The following is a 20,962-nucleotide window of genomic DNA, read 5'->3' as shown; positions in this document are numbered from 1 at the left end:
CCCCACACTAAAAACAGAACTTCACCGATGAGCCGCGCACGCAGAACTTCACGCTCTGCGCCATCCGTTGCCACGAATAATAGGGGCGCTTCTGATTCGAAAAAAAAAGGGGGCTGCGTACGCTTTTCTGTGTCAATTATCATACATCCAAACTATCACAAAAAGGTGTACGCTCCGCTGTCTTTCTGCGACAACGTGCTATGCGGTGAAGTTCTGCTTTTAGAGTGCTGCTGCTCTGCATGAAACCAAATCCTCTCAAAGTTATTGAGAAAGCAAATGTCAACCGTGTGGGAATGAACGAGGCGCAGAACGACAAAACGTGCATCTATGGAGATTCATCTACTTTGAGATTGCATTTTACACCTTAAATGTAAACTACAGCTGGATCTGTGCAAGGTGCTCGTTGTGTAAAACCCGCGTCCCATTGTGGCACGCCTGCCCACTTGGATAAGGAAGTTCCACATTTAGGGAAAGAAATTGCACTAAAAAGCTCCACGGAATAAGTACATTCCACATTTTGCTCCCAAGCTTCCATTATCTTCTATGAAACCATAGAAAGTCCGGCTTAAACCGAGAACACAGAGGGCAGAGCATTCAATAACGCTCGCTGCTCCCATTGCGGCAAAGTCCGGACTCCAACGCACGGCGCTAGAATCTCTCACGGCAGCAAAAAGCCGGGTATGACGACAAAGTGACGTCACCACTTCAGCCAATGAGACGATAAGCGAACACCCGAGCAGCATCAGCGCATTGACCGCTTCCCTCGCTCCCTTCACGGAGCTCCACGGCCGGCGCACAAACGCAGCTGCGCGACGCGGCGACGCCCATCCCCGACGGAGCGCCACAGCAGCAGCCGAAAAGAGTGGCGTGTGTGTGTGTGTGCTGTCCCTTCAGGGCTTGCCAGTTATTGATGTATCAGAAACAATATCGTTGGTGAAACAGCTGCAGCGGCACCAGCTACACCTTGTCGGGAAACAGCTCCATTCACAGTCGTCTCTCATGGCTTAAATACCGAGACCGGTGGAAGTGGCGAAGATGCCGATAGACCCGGGGATATTACATGCCGTAGTGAGGTAGTCTGCAATGGCGACTCCGCCGACTCATCATCAGTCATTCGCATTGGATGAAATCCCACCGGTCGCATTTAGATCGAAACACTCTCAAGTAAGTACTATCCACCTCCAGCTATAAGACAAACTGTGCAAAGCTGGGCCCTCGCTCGTCAACCGCGCTCAAACCCGGCCATCGCGATAGGCGTATGTGACAAGCCAAGTTGGCTCGCTTCCCAACGCTAGGCCTTTTCCGCGAAAAATTCTCTTCTAGCACGTTCACGAACGTGTCACGCGCAGAAAAGGCGAACGTTTTCGCATCTGTCACGCGGAAGGGTAACTTATTTCACAATGGGTGACTATAGTGAAGTAGATCGCGTCGGGAATACAAACGGTTTGTGGTCGCGCATGCAAGCGTGATGCAAATCGATACATCGGTGGAATAATTAAAAGGAACCGCTTTTGGTTCCGCGTCGCCTCGATAGGTTAGCGTTTGAACAGCTTCAGTGGTGCACTTTTTGGACGCTAATTTTTCGGCAGGTGAGTCGCAGAAGCGTAGGGAGCGGCCGCGAAACCAGTCCGCGTATGCCGCTGCCGTATACGGTAACTGTGAGCCGCCAAAGGCTGAGCGCGTGCTCCAGGGAGGATATTCGAGAGTTTACTCGTTAAATTGCGTAATTATGTAATTGCCAGCAACGTTTTGCTTGTTTAGTGTGTTACGTTAGATGTGTGTTTTTTCGCATTTCGCTTATCGCGTTGCATTTACCTAAGCCGTGTTGGTGTTACGCAGGATTGCATGTCCTAAAGAACAACACGTGTCATGAATTGGCTACGAAGTTAGTTGGCTTCTGTCTGTCAACCGTGGGTTGTTTTTCACGAAGCCGTATTCCGTGATTGTATTGCTAAGGAAGGAGACCGCTATTGTGTGTCCATTTTTTGTCTAACGTGGCTGTGATATATATGAACAAAATTTTGAGTATCATTTGAATGTGATGTGCAAACGTGCCTGCCTTATTATACCTTAATAGTGTCATGTATCTGAGTGCATTACATTGAAAATTCAATTGAAATTTATTTTCACCTGATATGTTCCGATATGTTCACATGATCAAAATTCGCACCATTATAATCGAAAATATGTAAAACAAATATCCCACGTTAAAATGCGCATTTCGTGCTGAGACACTACTCATAATCTCCAATATGCTTTCTTATTTATGATACACTATAGTCTAGCCCCCCGACATCCATCGGTTATCTCTATAACATGTCATTTAACGCTACATTGTCTCTGAGCCCCACTTGCTCCCGGTAAATCACTGTTACAATTTTTTTTTAAAATACCACTGATAACAAAGCCATATTGTGTGACCCAACCAGTATATGGGCAAGTGCGCGACAAATGTGCAAATTTCCACACTCAACGCCACTACTTGTATTTGTTGCTGTTGATGATGATGTCCCAACATCCCCAAGGCTGTCATGGTCAGTGTACCTTGTGCTACATAGTGCTATGTGTACATTGTGCTATGTGCCACTGCTATGTGGTGTCGCCACACATGGCTGCATGATATGCAATATACGGGGCATTTTTGGTCCTTCATAGATTTTTCATAAAGAAAAAAAAAAGCTATGAGTAAGGTCCCTGATTTTCTGCTGCGGCAAATTCAAAATTCTGCGGCACCGACTTGTAAATTCCGCGACCGTCAGCGGCAAGCAGTAAACGGCTGCTTGAAATGGGAAACAGTTCATTTTCTTGGGTAATGCGGGAAGAAAAAAATATTTCATAAAATGCCACCTCTAAACTGCACACGGGAGGGACGACGTCCCTTCCTCAGGCGGAGTATGCACAATAAACTTGGGCTAACGTTATCTTAAGCTAAACTACAATCTGTCTGTGTTGGTCCTGAAGCATGGGCAATTTCGTAAAGCAGACTTCACCTCATGCAATGTAGTGTCAGGTGAAGCCCACTTTCGGGAGGTGTCGTCCGAATATTAGGTATTCGATTCGCGAATGAAATACTCCGCGTGATTGATATTTGATCCGAATACGAGAACTCGAATATCCGCACACCCCTAAAAATAAGGGATTCCGTGAAATTCCGTGCCAAACGAAGGATTCCGCGGTATTTCGCGGCATCGCGGAACCACGGAAAACCCGGGACCTTAGCTATGAGAGTAGCGTAGAAATCGTTTTTTGTATTTGAATTATACTCCCTAGCGGGCATGCTCTCGAAGAATGTATGTAACTACACGATAGCTAATTAACTATAATTAATTAATTAACTTTATTTAGGGGATTTCGGGCAAAAGTGAGACAGCAGAACGAGAGACAGTCATTTCAAAATCCAGTAACATGCGCGTGTCGTGAAATATCCATAACCGGATATCGCTATTATAAATGAACTGAAACTAAAACCGCGCGCCGAAGAAGCCTGTCACCTTATCACGCAGGCTTATCTGCATCTCTAAAAACTGAACTCCACCGCATAGCACGCTCTGCGCCAACCATTGCCACGAATGATATAGGGTTATCGCTTCTGCTTCGAAGAGAGGGTGGGGGTGTACGCCTTTTTGGGTCAATTTGGATGCATGATAATTGACACAAAAAGGCGTACGCGTTCCTCTCTCCTCGAATCAGAATCGGTAACCCTATCATCCGTGGCAACGGTTGGCGCAGAGCGTGCTATGCGGTGAAGTTTAGCTTTTAGAGTGTGGGCCGGAAAGTGGTTGATCTGGTGAACAGATCAGCACCTACTCCAATCATCTCCGTCATTCAGAAGCACGTGGCCATATGACGCGGGATGAGTGCTGTGTCCTGGTTGCCGAGGTTTCGGTTTCGGTTGATTTGTATATCAAAATTCTGCTATGGATATTTCAACGCACGTCCGCGTTTCAAGCGTCATTTTAAACTCCGATTGGCTTTCAGCGAGGATTGTCTCCTATTCTGCTATCTCGCTCAACAACCCATCTAACACATTGCTCTCCCCGACGAACTCACGCACCCTCTACGCATCTCCACCCTTCATCCTCTATCCTCCGTCCGTCCGTGTTTCTTTCTCTTTTTTTTTTTTTTTTGCTAGAGTCGTGACGACGCCCACTTCTGTGTGGCCTACAACGGCGAGCTGATTCTGCCATTACCCCCCCCCCCCGACAAATATCTCGCTTTTGTTTGAAATCCCGTAACGAAAGCGTTAATTAGTGAATTTCAGGTAATTAGTCATCGTGTAGTTACATACTTTATTCGTGAGAATATCCACCTGGCCATAAAGCTCAATTGAAAATAACATGAATGCCGTAAAAAAAAAATCTGTTGGAAAAAAATCTGTAAACGCTTAGATAAAAAAAATGAAGAAAGCAACGAAAATATGCCCTGTAGATAGGGTCTGGCGTTTCGTCCGGATTCGGGGAGGGGGAAATCGGGTGCTACTTTTAGGTATATAATTCGGGGTGAAATCGGTGCTATTGCTGCATTCGATTGTTATCCGTTTACCTATAGTTACTTTCTGTCGGGCAAGCGACCCGCAATTAAACTGCATATATTGGTCATTGCATATCTCGCGATTTATAATGACAAGCACCACATGTCGCGACACCAAATGTACTTCAATAGGTCATTGTTCTACACAAATACACAAGCAATATTTACATCTGACATGCGTACGAATGCTACTAAATAGTGCACGTGACACAAAGCGATACGTGGGCGCAGTTCGGGGAAAATTCGATTTTAACCCTGCTTGGTCCTAAACTGATCAGTGAGGGAATAATCTGGGGGTGTCGTGTTTAATCTGAAAAAGCCAGACGCTAACTAATACAGGGTGTTCCGCGAGAGAATGTAATTAAACTCGTAAAAATAGGTTTTACTTTACAAAATTATGAAACTATTTCGAATACGCTCATGCAGACTTGTGCCACAGATTGAAGCCGTTTGCATTCGTGTCACGCATTAATTAAGCTCATTTTGGTAATTGAGCTGGTAAGTTTGCCAAGTAAAGGTAGAATTATTCTGTATTCGGAAGCCTATCGCCATAGCACACTATACCAGTCAAAATCACGAGGTTTTTTTCACAAAATTTCTACAAAAATATGACAGTCGCGAATCCGTCACTGCACTCTTAAAAATCAGTTTCACCACATAGCACACTCTTAGCCAACTATCATCTCGAATAACACGTTCTCTCCCCTGATTTGATAGAAGCGGGAGGCGTACGCTATTTTTGTGACAATTATGAACTGCATTTGTGTTACAAAAAAGGCGTACGCCTCCCGTTTTTAACAAATCAGGGGAGAGAACAATGTCATTCGAGATGATGGTTGGTTAGAAGCGTGCTCTACCGCGAAGTTCATTTTTAAGGCCCGGTGCCGGCTGAGCTGTCTGGCGTTTTTCCTGGGTTTTCCTTAGACGCTTTCGGACATATGTCGGCACCGTTCCCTTAGAAGTCGGCCCAGGACGCACATTCCCCCAGGGCGTATGTCGTGACGTTGCCCACCTCTGCGAGGCCGACCACGGCGTGCCCTTTTCAACACCACCACCACCCTCATTTTTAAGAGTGTGGGCGAATAATAATGGCGCCGTGGTGTTACACGTTAGGTTTGTCTACCCAGTGTGGTAACATGCTGCACGTGCCGCAGGGTATAGGACTGCGGATAATTTCGACCATGTGAGGATCTTTTGACGTGCGCCGGAAATCTCCGACACACGGTGCTGGACACTGGCGAAGCGCGATATTTACGTTTGCGAAACTATATGGCTCCGTCCAAATACCCTCCCCCCTGTACCACACTCTAAAAACAGAAGTTCTCTAGACAGAACAGAAACTCTAAGAAGAAGAACAACCATTACACAGAATTTCTTCACTACACAGAATGCCTTCACTCCCGATTTGTGGAGAGCGCGAGGCGTACCCCTTTCTTGTACTGGACAAGTGTTCCACAAAGGCCGACACTGCTAAAATAGAACTTCACCACGTAGCACGCTACTGGCCACCCACCGTACCGAATGATATCATTCTGCGTCATGATCAGTTTAAAACAGGGGGAGGAGTCTATCTGGGACATGCATAATGTGTACCAGAAAGGCACCTCCTCCCATTTTCAGCAAATAAGGACACATAATGAAATCATTCGGAATGACGGTTGGCTAGGAGCGTGCTATGCGGTGAAGTTCTGTTTTAACGGGTGTACGTTACCCGTTTTTAACCAATCGTGGGGGGGACAAAACGATGTTATTCGGGGCGGCGATTGGCTAAGAGCGTTCTATCTGGTGAACTAGTCATGTCGAGGCTGGAAGGTATCCGGGAGGTTCGAATCCCGGTCCCGGCTGTGCCGTAGGGGTTTTTCCTACACTGTTAAAACAGAACTTCACCACATAGTACGCTCCCAGCCAACCGTCATTCCGACTGATATCATTGTGTCTCCTTGTTTGCTGAAACTAGGAGGAGGCGCCTATCTGGGACACATTATGCATGTCCCAGATAGACTCCTCCCCCTCTTTAGAACGAATCATGACATTATTCGGAATGATGGTTGGCTAGGAGCGTGCTATGTGGTGAAGTTCTGTATTAACAGTGTAAGTTTTCCTCAGACGCTTTCATACAAGTTCCTCTAGAAAGTCGGCCCAGGACGCACATTCCCCCAGGGCGTCAGTCGTGATGTTGCCCACCTCTGTGAGCCCGACAACGTCGAGCCTTTTCATTGCCCCCCGCCCTCTGTTTTTAGAGTGAAGAGGAAAACAAACCATGCCGCAATTACACCTTTCGCCCTTATCAACGTATCTGTCGTCAGTCGCCAGTAACTGATAACAACGGGTGGCGCGACCAGGCCCTCGGTCATAATAAAACTGTGTCGCTCTTTCCACTCTGCCGCGATAAAGGTGGAGCCAAGTGTTCCGCAAACGCAAATTTCACCGAGCGTATACTTCGCCCAGTGGCGGATGTTCGGCTGTCATATTTTTATTGAAATATTTTCTAACTAACTGAATTCGGAAGCTCGGGAAGAAAAACGCTGCCTCTGCTTGGCAATTTTTCGAGTTTAATTACGCAAATTCGCTTAAATAATGCGTGACACGTATGCAAACAGCCTCAATTGGTGTCAAAATTGCTGGTCTTTGCGAGTGTATTCCAAGTATTTTTACAAATTTTTGAAGTAAAGCCTATTTTTAGGAATTTAGTGACATCATCTCGCGGAACACCCTGTATATCTAACGCACCTTGCTTATTTTTTAAGATATAATCTTAAAACAAAACATCACCAAATGATACAAAAAAATGTTGCAATCCAGAAAGATACTGTTCTGTCTCGTGACATATGTTGAGAACACGTGCTGTACGTTGTGAGTGGAGTACCGTCTGGGCTTCGTTGCCCTCCGATACGAATACGTTTCCGACAACAACAAAAATAAATGCCTACATGAAGTGGCGACGAATGAGGAAAATTTTGTGACATCATAGGTGGTGGTGGTGGTGGTGGTGATGGTGACAGCATAATATAAAGATATGATTCAAATGTGATCAATGGGATGCTTTGGGCCTCATGACAGACTGTTGGTGAAAAAAGTGGTGGGCTCAGCAGTTAAATGAAGCCATAATCTTCCGCGTTGTAATATTTTTTTTTTCACTGCGCATGTTATGTTAAAACAGGCATATCTAAACTTGCGAACTACACCGACGTCCTACTTTGCCACAGAATGATTCATTTGCTGTTATGATGTCTATTGCTACTATGATGTCTATGAAGCCAGAACTATACACCGAGTTATGCAGTGGGCAAGAAGAGTTGCTCAACCAACCGTTATGAAATTTCTTTTGAAGAAAGAGATCGATCATTATGTAATTTTCGAATGACTTCGAGCACAGTTTGGGAATCAGTGTTTCCCACTGGCGATAGTCTACGATTTGATAAAAGCTAAAAAAGAGGATATAAAGAGGATAATCCCATGACATGACAGAAGTAAACCCCAATATCGTACGGAAACTTGATGAAATTGTACGGCAACTCGACGAGTAACTGCTGTACAGCTGTAACAGAATGTAGTGATTAGGTAGGAAGGTACGCTCTTAAAACTGAATTTCACCAATAATACGCTTCTAGATCCAACAGTAATCCCGAATGACACAGTTCCTGTTTGAAACGTACTCCCTTTGTGAAGCTAATAATGTTATGCTAATTGTCACAAAAGGGCGTAGACCCCGCGCTTTCTACGAGGCACTCTCTTAAAACAAAACTTCCCCACATAACAATACGCTGGAGGCCAACCATTGCACAGAACGGTACCGTCATCAATCCTGCTTTATGGAAAGAGGTGGGCTTACGCCTTTTTGTGACAATTGACATAACTTTATGTTTGACGTCTCTTTTAGCTTGTGCGCGGGAAACAACGTTTCGCGGTCGTGTCTTCACTTCTTAAAATGGTTTCAGTCGAGGAGGACACGACATCCTCTTCCAAGAAAAGCGAGAGTAATTTCTACAGCACACAAAACCATATGCCTACCACTGTTCGTGGGTACTCTGTACCATGCACTCTAAAGGCAGAACCTCATCGCATAACACGCTCACAGCCAACTCTCCTCAGACAGATGGTGGTGGTGGTGGTACACTGTTAAAACAGAACTTCACCACATAGCACGCTTCTAGCCAACCATCATTCCGAATGATATCATTCTGTGCACTGATTTGTTGAAAATGAGAGGAGGCGCCTACCTGGGACAGATTATCTTGTCCCAGATAGGCGCCTCCCCCCTGTTTTGAACAAATCACGAGACAGAATGATATCATTCGGTATGATGGTTCGTTAGGAGCGTGCTATGTGGTGAAGTTCTGTTTTAACAGTGTGGTGGTGACGAAAAACCGGCTTGCCGTTGCTGGCCTCACGTATGTGGGCTGCGTCACGGCTGTAGCCAGGATGAGATGAGATGGTGTGATAACAGGGTCAGCCTCGTCTACTTTCTCCTCAAACAAAACGTCACCACATAACACGATGAAGGCCAACCATTGCACAGAGTGTACCTTATCACTCCAAACTTGCAGACAACGCAGACATACGCCTTATTGCGGCAATTGGGATAAGTAGATACGTGTCACAAAAAGGTCTACGCCTCCATTTTTCAACAAATCAGGGAAGGGGATGATATCACTCGGGACGACGATTGGCTACACTCTTAAAAATGAACTTCACCGCATAGCACGCTCCTAGCCAACCATAATCTCGAATGATATCGTTATCTGTCCTTATTTGTTGAAAACGGGAGGCGTACGCCTTTTTTGTGACAATTATGAACAGCATAAGTGTCACAAAAAAGGCGTACGCCTCCCGTTTTCAACAAATCAGGGCAGATAACGATATCATTCGAGATTATGGTTGGCTAGGAGCGTGCTATGAGGTGAAGTTCATTTTTAAGAGTGTATAGGAGCGTGCTATGCGGTGAAGTCCTGTCGCAAACGATCATAAAAGGAATCGAAAATATATGGCGGGAGAGTATAAATTTACAAAATTTACAGTAATAAATATCATTCGGAATTTCAGTAAACGGAATCATTCTGTGCAATATGGTTGGTCAATACGTGTCATGTGGTCAAGTTCTGCATCACGTGTGCGCTAATATACACGCAAAGTATGACAAAAATGCCGCATGCATTTACCTATTATTATTTACTAATAATTCTTACAATTCAAAAGAAAACGAAAGTTTTAACAGATCCAAGAAAGAGAACAGTATTATTCAGAACGATGGTAGGCTACACTTTTAAAAGAGAGCTTCACCGCATAGCACGCTCTGCGCCAACCATTGCCTCGAATGATAGGGTTATCGCACAAAAAGGCGTACGCCCCCCTCTCTTTTCGAATCAGAAGTGGTAACCCTACCGGTCGTGGCAATGTTTGCCGGAGAGTGGCTATGCGGTGATGTTCAGTTTTTAGAGTGTGCTATGTGATGAAGTTCATTTTTAAGCAGCCCGGCAGCCCGCCTGGCTCAGTGGTTAGTGTGCTACCCATGTCACGTAGAGACTGGGAGGTACCCGGGTTCGAATCCAGGTGCCGGCTGTGACGCTTTCAGACATATGTCGGCACACTTCTATGACATTTCCCCAGAGCGTCAGTCGTGACGTTGCCCACCTCTGTGAGGCCGACAGCGGGGTGCCCTTTCACCAACACCACCATCATTTTTGAGCGCGTAGGAACGTGCAAAGCGCTGAAGTTTTGTTTTTACAATTCATACACTTTAAAGGAGGTATGAACTCCCATCTGCATGTATTTAGTTACGGGTTTAATAGATGTAATATTGTTCTTCTACGCTTCGTAACTCTATTTACAATTTATTGTTCAATTCTTCTCCTTCATAACTTGTGCAGCGTTAATACAAAAACGCACTCTCTTTCGTATTCGGGCGAGTAGACGCACCGCCGTCCAGATACCTCTATCCATCGTTACGTCATCTGAAGAATTGTAGCACCCAATCAGACGCCACCGCGGAGGTACACATAACGTTCTGCTTTACCCTCTTCAAGATGAGGGGGGGGGGGATCGAGGTAGCTTGCCGTTGTTGGCCGCACTCAAGTGGGCATCGTCACGACTATAGCCAAAAAAAAAAAAAAAAAAAGGAAAAGAAAGTGGCAGAGGGGAGTTGAGGACTTCAAAGTGATGTAGAGGCAGGATGACCGGTACTGATGGGCTCTTCAAGATGAACTTCACTACATGGCACGTTCCTAGCCAACCACCATCCCGAATAACAATGTTCTCGTCTCTGATTTGTTTTAAACGGGAGGCGTAGCCCATTTTGTAGCCGTGCATAATAGATACATAATAGGCTCCGCCTCTCTTTATTAACAAATCATGGGCGAGAACGTTGTCATTCGGGAAGATGGTTGGCTAAGAGCGTGCTATGTGCTGAAGATATGCACCTATCAAATTCACCTACACAAAAGGTGTCACAGACAGCATGTTGAAATCGCAGTTTGGAGCCGACACAGTCGGCGTGCTCGCTTCATACAGTTCATAGCTCTTTTAAAGGGGCTATGAACTCTACCAAGCTAACGCGCCGACTGTGTCGGCTCCAAACGGAGCTTTCAACTTGTTGGCTGACGCCTTTTGTATAGATTAATCTGATAGGTCCGTATCTTCACTACATACAGCACGCTGCTAGCCAAACATTCAGTTCACCGGAACAAAGGTTCAGAAGTTCACCGGATAGCACACTCCAAACCAACCGCAATTCCACACTGATATCGTTCGCTTTCCTGATTTGTTGCTAATGTTAGGCGTACTTTTTGTGGCAGTTTGGATAAGTGTTAACTGACACAAAAGGGCGGACGTCCTTATTTCTCTCCATCTCCTCTATCTTAAAATCACAAGTGACCGCTGTACCATACGGCGCAATGGTTAACATAGAGTGCGTCATGCGGCTAAGTCCTGTATTTAGAATGCACGAAATGTGTCATACAAAGGCAGGCGACTCCCATTTTGCATCCGTGTCATTTGCCTTACACTAGTTTGACAATTAACAAAATGACTTTCCCTTTTACTTGCAGGCAAGGCATCATAAGAAACGTGAACGAAGCCGACGTTCAGATGGAAATTTCTCAGACAGTTCCAGCAGTTTTGTGAGACAGGTAAGATGAATTATTTTCTTGCGCGCCCGTTTTCTTGCCTGTCGTCATCTTCATCACCTCGATGTCTTACCTCCTCTCCCCCAAAGTGAACACAGTTATACGTTCAGCTGTCGTATCCTGTCTGTTATACCTATTTCCATCCATATTTATGTCCGTGCCTGCCAAATGAATTGCATGTCATTGCTTACAGCTCAAGGTGTGTGCACCTAGTACAAATGCGCATTTCAGTGGAGGACACCAAATGGGTCACGAAAATTGAAGCCCGGCGCTTACTACATCAATTAATCCGAATTAATGAAAAAGTCTTTACGAGCTCTTTTTGTTTGCTCGTTTCGCCGGAAAACTGTAGCCGAGAGGCAACCGTTGGAGCTGTAGAATTTGTCCCAATGTTCTGCGCCACGATATGTGCCGCAGGCGCGGATTTTAAGAGCAAATATTTGTAAAAATACCGTTCCAAAAGGAAAATTAATTTCTCCTTTCTGAACACTCTGCTTTTTCTTCTCCTTGAGTTTTGTGTAAATGGATGCGCTTTAGCATTGATGACTGATATGGACTGTATTGCATTCTAGTCCTAAACATATCCCCCCCCATTGTAGTCAATGAGCTATAAAATGATAATTCATTTAGCTGAAGTACGGCTGTCATCGCCCCAAAAGCCTCAGAACAGTTACTTTCCATCATATTCATTTATGTGACGTGGTGAGTGAAATACTGATAACACGATTTCCTTGATAACGCTGTCGCCGCGGGCCAATTAAGGCTCATTCCCTGTTCCTACACTCTAAAAATAGACATGGCGGCATGTTACTCGGAAGAGATAGCGCGTCCTGGGCCGACTTCACAGGGAATCTGGGCCAACATTTACCTTACAGCGTCTCTAAAAATAGAACTTCACCACGCAACACGCTGGAGACCAACCATTGCGCACAATGATACCGTTGTCACTCCCGTTTGTGTCAGTCCCGTCATTTGTGGACAGCGCTGGGCATTTCTATGTCAAGTACCATAGCCTCATAATACCCTAACCACGGCAAACTCAGTGCATTAAACCGAATAGTAGTGACGTCACCTTGTAACCAACCATCATCTCGAATGACATCGTTCGCTCCCCTGATTTGTTGAAAACAGGAGGCGTGCGCCTTCTTTGTGATAATTATGCAAAATATAACTAACAGAAAAGGCGTACGCTACCTGTTTTCAACAAATCAGGGGAGAGAACGATGTCATTCGAGATGATGGTTGGTTACAAGGTGACGTCACTACTATTCCGTTTAATGCATTAAGTTTGCCGTGTGGCTAGGGTATTACACTCTTAAAAATGAGGTGGTGGTGGTGGTGATGTTGAAAGGGCTCTCTTAAAAATGAACTTCACCACATAGCACGCTCCTAGCCAACCATCATCTCGAATGATATAGTTCTCTCCCCTGATTTGTTGAAAACGGGAGGCGTACGCCTTTTTTCTGACAGTTATGAACAGCATAAGTCACCAAAACCGCGTATGCATCCCGTTTTCAACAAATCAGGCCAGATAACGATATCATTCGCGATGATGGTTGGCTAGGAGCGTGCTATGCGGTGAAGTTCATTTTTAAGAGTGTATAAGTGCCACAAAAAAAGCGTGCGCCTCCCGTTTTCCACACGTAACGGGCAGGAGCAACGTCATGTGGGATATGATGGTTGGCAAGACTATTAAAAAAGAACTTCACCTCATAGCACGCTGATTGCCAACGATCATCCAGAATGACATCGTTATCGCCCCTCATTTGTTGAAAACGGGAGACGTACGTTTCGTTTGTACCAAAATGTACTGTGTACGCGAAAAAAAAAAGAAAAGGAAAAGAAAGAAAGACAGAATATACCTCCTGTTTTCAGCAAATCAGGTTCGAGAACGATGTCATTCGGGACTATGGTTGGACAGGAGAGCGCCATGAGGTGAAGTTCGTTTTTAAGAATGTAGAACGTGTTATGCGGTGAAGTTCTGTTGGAGCACGTGACGTCTCCCAATGGCGCTGTCGCTGAAACCAGCAGCTTCCGTGGGCCCAGATTCAACTTGCCGTTATCCCGTAACGCGCGTTAAATGCACAGCGCTTCCCATGATTCTCCGCGAACTCCCGCACTAATGCGCGAAGGCCAATAGCAACGTTTATTTGAAATCACGACCGACCAACCAAAACGGTCTCCACGTGCCGCCGCGTGACGCTTTGAGCGCGCAAACTTTATAAATAGACCTCTACCCGAGAGACTTCATCATGACGTTGGTAGACAGACTGAAACCGAAACAAATCGGAAGGGGAGGGCGGTATGGAAGGGCGGAATGGAGCTGCAGGTGCCCACAAGGGAGACCATATAGCTTCAGACACTATCCAGTTAGACGAAGAAGAAGGAGGAGGAGGAAGGCTGGGTTCCATGAATGGGCACTTGTTCGCTGCCTCCTACGGACGTTTTTCACATACGCGTGGTATCCTAGCGGCTCTCCAGCGAACCACGCTCGGAGCGCATCAAAACAAATCCACGTGGATACCACAAAGGTCCGAAACCCGTCCGGAGCGGGACCGACGAGCCCGCGCCGTTCGTGCGGTCCCCACTTCTGTCGTCCCATTACTGCGCCAACTAACGACGACGGAGATAACCCTCTCCGGCGCCTTAATGTCATGCGCATGCGCATAAGCCGTTGTGAAAAAGGTCAATTGAAAGGAAAGTAGGACCGAAGGTCGCGTCGGTATCAGGGACCATCGTAATCGCCTCAAGACCGTGGCTTTCGGGCGCGACCTTGTTCACCCCTAGCTTTGAGCGTAGTTCAATTCGACCAAAGTGGTGGCGCTGTCGAACACTATGACGTCATTTGTTTACAAACACGGGGAGGTCTATTAACGCCTGCTATGGGAGAGTTCAAGATTGGGACCCTGGTGAAGCTGAATGCCGCGATGTCGTATCATCAGTCTCAGTACTCATCGTTGCAATTTGCTAAACGCGCTGCTAGCAAGCTGTCATTAAGTATGGTATTGCTCTCTCCCATGATTTATTGAAAAATGGGACACACCTTTCTGGAACACAAAACGGCGTCCGTAGCCCCCTGTATAGAAATCAGATGTCATAGTGATATCATTGTGTCTAGTGATAGGCTTCGGACGTGATATTCTATTTTCAGAGGTAGGTTATTCACCGTTTCAGTGTTTACAAACAGAAGGCACAACCGGAAGTTGTCTAGGGTTCCCAGCGTTAGCGGTTACATATGGCGCCATGCCGTGTCACTCAATTCAGTTAAACCCCTTCACTCTTTACGAATAGTGAAAGGGTTAACTCAAATGAGTGACGGGGGGGGGGGGGCGCCACATGCAGCCGCTGACGCTGGGAGCCCCGGACAGCTTCCGGTTGCGCCTTCTGCTGGTAAACACTGAATGGGTGGATATATGCACCCTTTACTGCAAACGTTTGACTGCACTCGAAAAACAAATTCATCGTACACTGTTAAAATAGAGGGGACGGGGTAATGGCAGGACCGGCTCGCCGTTGTTGTCCACACAGAAGTAGGCGTCGTCACGACTATAGCCAAAAAAAAAAAAGAAGAAGAAGAAGACGGAAGAAAGAAGGACGGATGGGGGGTTAAAATAGAACTTCATCACATAGCACGCTCCTAGACAACCACCATTCGATATGATATCATTCTGTGTTCAGATTTCTTCAAATCAGTTGGAGGCGCCAATCTGGGACATGCATAATGGATTCCAGATAGGCACTTCCTCCCATTTCAACAAATGATAACACAGAACATCATTGGGAATGATGGGTGGCTAGGAGCGTGCTAAGTTATGTTTTAACAGTGTAGAACATGTTCCAACTGTTTCGCCGAAAGATATAACATTATCGCTTGAGATTTGAAGTGAGAGAGAGAGAGAGAGAGACGGGGACGTGCGTGTGTTAGTGGCAATTAACATATAGCAAAATTACCAAATCAGAAAGGAGAGCGATATCGTTCTGATAACGGTTGCTTAATTGAGACTGCGTTACGCAGTGAAGTACTGTTTTTACACTGCAATCTTTCACATCACACCGCGAAGATACGTGACTAAGTAGTCAACAGTAACGAGACTAAAGAGGACAAAAAACTATATATACAGGGTGGTCCATCTAAAGTGATAAGAAATTCTAACTGGCGACGTACTCGCCGGAGGGTTGTGGGACTTTCAGCAATTGCCTTCTGGGAGCTTTTGCCGCCATTCACGAAGGCTTTGGACAATTTTTAATTCAGGGAAATTTATTTTAGAAATTGAGCTTTGAAAATTGCCAAGCGAACCTCACTTTTTTTTGCAGAAATATTTAGTCCTCCACGGATAACCGCAGACCCCCCAAAAAACTATGCACAGTATTGCAACAGAAATAGTCGAAAAAAAATCGTAAAAATTACGCTTTAGCTTCGCCTGCTAGATTTTCGCAAAGAAGGGCGCTCCAAATGTGCGTATAGTGGAGGAAGTGTCTCAGCCTTTTGCCTTCTTTGTGATAAGACGGTTGTCGCTAGCATCAAGGTCAAATCGGGGGAAGGAAAGGTAAAACAAGAGGCATGAACACTTCCTCCTCTCACCGCATCTCTCGTGCGCTCTTCTTTGCGGTAATGGAGCAGGCGGGGCTAAAGCTGCTATTTTACTTTTTTTTTTCCGGCTATTTCTGTTGCGATACTGTGCGTAGTTTTGTTTGGGCTGTGGTTATCCGTGCAGAACTTCATACTTATGTAAAAAAAGTGACGTTTGTTTGGCAATTTTCAAAGTTTAATTGAAAAAATAAATTTCCCGCAATTAAACATTGTCCAAAGCCTTCCTTAATGGTGGCAAAAGTTTCCAGAAGGTAATTGCAAAAAGTCCTACAATCCTCTGGCGAGTACGTCGCTAGTTAGAATTTTTTATCATGTTAGGTGAAACACCCTGTATACATAACACTCTTAAAAATGAGTTTCACCACATAGCACGCTCCTAGCCAACCATAATCACGAATGACAACGTTCTGCCCCCTGATTGGTTGAAAACGGGGGGCGGGGGCGTACGCCTTTTTTGGAACACTTATGCAGTTCCAGAAAAGGCGTACGCCCCGCGCTTTCCACAAAATCGGGAGTGATAAAGGCATCATTCTCTGCAATGGTAGGCCTTCACCGTGCTAAGTGGTTAAGTTCTGTTCTTAGAGTGTAGGGCCACGAAGGACGTTACAGTGAGCGATCCATTGACTGATTTTGCCATCTGCGGGGTGTTTAATGTTACCTCATGTTAATTACGGAATGTCTAAAAAAATATCTTCCTTGGTCACAGTGCTGGCTAAAAATAGGTATTTATCTAATTTGTTTACTTGCGCTGGTGCGGATGTGTGGTCGTTGAAACGCTTATAGATTTGTGACGTCACTGAAACACTAGCTACAAACGCTAGCACGTGCATATATAAATACATGTAACTATGAAGTGTGGCACTCTGTATTACAGCTGTAGGATGGGCACTTAGATAGGCACAGGATGTAACATCACCACCTGCCAGGTGGTCCCATGTTCCAATCTTAAACGTTGCGACTGCTCTAATGGGAATTTGTCGAGAAAGTGCCGATGTTGTGTCGAAGTTTCCAATATCAAAAGGAAAATAATATGTTGGTACGCAGAGCAATTTCATGCCTGCACATCCAGCTTCACGGAAATACACTCTTAAGACAGATGGTGGTGGTGGTGGTGATGGTGAAAGGGCTCGCCGTTGTCGGTCTCACAGCGGTAAAAAAACTTCACCGCATAGCACGCTCCTAGCTAACCATCACCTCGAATGACATCGTTCTCTCCCCTGATTGCTGGAAACAGGAGGCGTACGCCATTCTTGTCACAATTATGAACTGCATAAGTGTCACAAAAAAAAAGGCGTACGCCTCCCGTTTTTAACAAAGAACGATGTCATTCGAGATGATGGTTGGCTAGGAGCGTGCTATGCGGTGAAGTTCATTTTTAAGAGTGTACTTATGCGCTGTGATGGGCATGTTCTTTTCATTTGTACCTGTATTTGCATCCTTTCCATCGCCCTGTTACCCTCTCATGCCAAAACTCCCCCGTCAACTGTATATATGTTCCTGTACCATGTTCATATTTTTGTAACCTGAAGAAGTGCAAAATTGCCTGAAGAAGTGCCTAAATTATAGAACCGTTCCCAAGTGAACGTCAAGCGGCGCCGAGCTTTCCACAGTACTATGCAGTGCGTATCTTTCTCTTTGGAGCGCCACCTAACAGATATTTTAGTAGGCTAAGCGCTGTACTAGGTAACTACTACATTTCCTGTGCAAGGACACTGCGAATGATATCACCGAAGTCTTCGAGATGCGTTTACCTATGCACTCTTAAAAATGAACTTCACCGCATAGCACGCTCCTAGCCAACCATAATCTCGAGTGATATCGTTATCTGCCCCGATTTGTTGGAAAAGGGAGGCGTACGCCTTTTTTGTGACACTTATGCTGCTCATATTTGTCACAGAAAAGGCGTACGCCTCCCGTTTTCAACAAATCGAAGCAGATAACGATATCATTTGAGATTATAGTTGGCTAGGAGCGCGCTATGCGGTGAAGTTCATTTTTAAGAGTGTGGAACAAACTTTCGTACCTCTTCGAACTAATTTTGGAGGTGAGAATATGTGTTACAAAGCGATATTCTTTATCTTTCCACAGTTGCATCATTATTGTGCTTAATTCTCTAGCTTTCCCCACCAACGCTCTGACCTCGAAGCACTTTTGAACTTTTTGGACATCACCGGACACCGATGCTTATTGTGAAGGGGCTTACACTCTAAAAACTGAACTTCACCGTATAGCAGGCTCTGCGCCAACCACTGCAACGAATGATAGGGTTATCGCTTCTGATTCGAGGGGAGAGGGAGGCGTACGCCTTTATGTGTCAATTATCGTGTATCCAAATTGACACAAAGAAGGCGTACGGCCCCCTGTCTCTTCGAATCAGAAGCGATAACTCCCCACATCACCACCAGCATTGGGGTAGCGTATCGCCCCTGGCGATGAAACTCGCCATTCATTATCTCAAGCTAAAGTTGTTGTTTATTGTTCAATAGCTTTCATTGTTGAGTGATTGTTGACTGAATAGCTTTCGAAAGGCTTCCATGATAAGCTGCCGGACGTGTACCATAGCTAACGGTAATGACAAGTAACACATTATGGTGCAAGAAGTGAAGGATGCCGGTGAAAGACGAACTCAGTTTAATGGAATGAAGCTCGTTGAAGCAAGGTTACCAGGTCATGAAACGCATGACGTCTTTCGTTGACACCTTGTCTTCCAACATTCTATAAGCTGGTTACACCAATCAACCAAGTCACCACACAGGCGCCAAGGTTTTCAGACGCAGGCGAGGTGACGATCCAAGTTTATGCTGCGAAACAGCCCTGAGTGATCACGTGATGCTTGCTCCCGCCACGGATCTCTAGGGTGTTGGCTCCGTCGTCATGGCAACGGTCTCCTTCCTCTCCTCGCGAGAAACAATAGTGTGCTCAACGCTGTGTTGCTCTGTCCACGCGGTGCTCTTTCCTCTTTTGCACTTTGTTGAGGGACCACTTTCGGGCTAATCGACGGGAGGCTGTATAGTTTTCTTTTTTCATGTTATTAGGGTAGCGGTTTTTCGGCTACACCACAACGGCAAAGAGAAGAGGGGTGGGGGAGAGTAGTGGTGCTAAAAAATGCGGACAGGGTCTCGGCAAAGTGGTCACAGGCTTTTAACGCACTTGATAAAATGGGTCAGTGAGACGCAAATGTTTCTTTACTTAATTCCACTTTCTGTAGTTTGTGACTGTTCTGCTGAGGTGCAATATGCACCTGAGAAAAAAAAAAAAAAAAACAGTAATAGTAATCCTTCTGGTGGCTATACGTGCATTGACAGATTTCTTCTTCCGGGGGTACGGGAAATTTGGTTGGCTGAAGAGTGGGCAAGGAGAATCAGTGATGAGACCAAAATAACAAGAAAATGAGCTGTTTGGAGCAGCCCGCTTTGTGAGGCGTTCTCCGTGCGTTATCGCTATCTCTGAATGAGATGGCAGCTTCTGTCGCCAGTCGCCTCCAAAGAAAACATTTCCGTGACCTGATCGAGGGGTAAAAAGTATTTGTTCCAAGGCGACATTCGCCTATTCGTTCGTGTGTTGTTGTATTGTCATGACGTAGAAAATGTAGGGTGCTTGACAAATAAATAGCATACAAATTCGCGAAGCTAGATCACTTCGGGAAAGAAAACAAATTGTGTCCCGATAATGTAATTCAATTGCAGCGTACTTTTTGACTTTAGCGAGTGTTAGTACATGGAAAGTTATCAAATCCTAGCTTAGCAATGTGATGTCACTGTTGGAAGCTGCAATTGTCATACTTGTCATACTTTGGTGACCGTTATCGTGAACAAGGACCTTCCTATCTCCTGAAACTCGTTTTTGTCTCTCATCTTTATTGTAGATTTCTAATAATAATCCAATACCGGTGCTAATTTGCATTAACCCATGTTATGAACACCACAGAGTAACAGTTTCTAACAGTGATTCTCAGTGTGCAACGATCACACGATTGCTGTAGTGACTGTAAAGTATACATACGTGTCTGTGCGTGTGTGTGGGGGGGTATATGTTTATTCACACAAAAGGAGATGTCAGCCAGGCAAGTGCCGGCTTGCTACTCCTGAAAAAAAAAGAAAGAGAGAAAAGAAGAAAAAACAGGTGCGGGAGAAGCCGCGATGGGAACGTGTGGGAGTGCAAGCATGACTGATACATAGAAATTGCCCAAAGTGCTACAGCTGACTGTGCTGTTAGCAATAGTCATCGGTTACCAGCGCGAACGATGAAGTTGAGGAATGGTGCTGCTGCTGCTGCTGCTGATGATGATAGAGGAGAAAAACGGAGATGTGAGCCTGCTTACAGCGGGACGAGCTACTCCAGGTCTAGTAAAGACGAAAAAAAAAACGTCTAAAACAACGAGAGCCCTGCTATGCGCTTAACGAAGCTGATGAGTGAGCGCTGTGCACCCTGACGATGAATCGCAGGCCATTCGCCCAGCACTGAAATGCACTGAGGAATGCAGAAGGAAACATGCATATACTGGTTCATGGCGATACATCCCATCTTACATAGTTATATATAGCCCTGGTCAACCTCCCTCAGTAGTCCACGGCCATTTTTGTGTGAGGAAGAAGAAGCGGAACAAGGTGACGCAGAGCAAGAGGAATGCCCGCATTTGCTCTGCAGAGCGTGCGTTGCTGAAGAAACACATGCACGTACTGAGGGATATCTAAAACCTGTTGTGAAGAACCTTGATCTT

The 20,962-nt window shown here is 45.5% G+C and overlaps 1 protein-coding gene across 2 annotated transcripts in view; it reads left to right on the top strand.

The window, feature by feature from the left end:
- Positions 1-853: 853 nt before the first annotated feature.
- LOC135388715 (voltage-dependent L-type calcium channel subunit beta-1-like) overlaps positions 854-20,962 on the top strand; it is a 133,666-nt gene continuing 113,557 nt past the window's right edge. Inside the window, exons 1-2 of one of the 2 annotated variants that reach the window (XM_064618449.1) lie at positions 854-1,164; positions 11,574-11,654. In XM_064618449.1, the coding sequence (XP_064474519.1) occupies positions 1,084-1,164; positions 11,574-11,654 (162 nt within the window). In that variant the 5' untranslated portion in view covers positions 854-1,083. Of the gene's footprint in view, positions 1,165-11,573; positions 11,655-20,962 lie in introns of those variants that run through there. The other variant, XM_064618452.1, reaches the window with a different exon arrangement.

Source organism: Ornithodoros turicata, chromosome 3 (genome assembly GCF_037126465.1).
Source record: "Ornithodoros turicata isolate Travis chromosome 3, ASM3712646v1, whole genome shotgun sequence".
NCBI lineage: Eukaryota > Metazoa > Arthropoda > Arachnida > Ixodida > Argasidae > Ornithodoros > Ornithodoros turicata.
The sequence above is the reverse complement of the archived record's forward strand: the minus strand, read 5'-3'. Positions and strand labels throughout refer to the sequence as shown.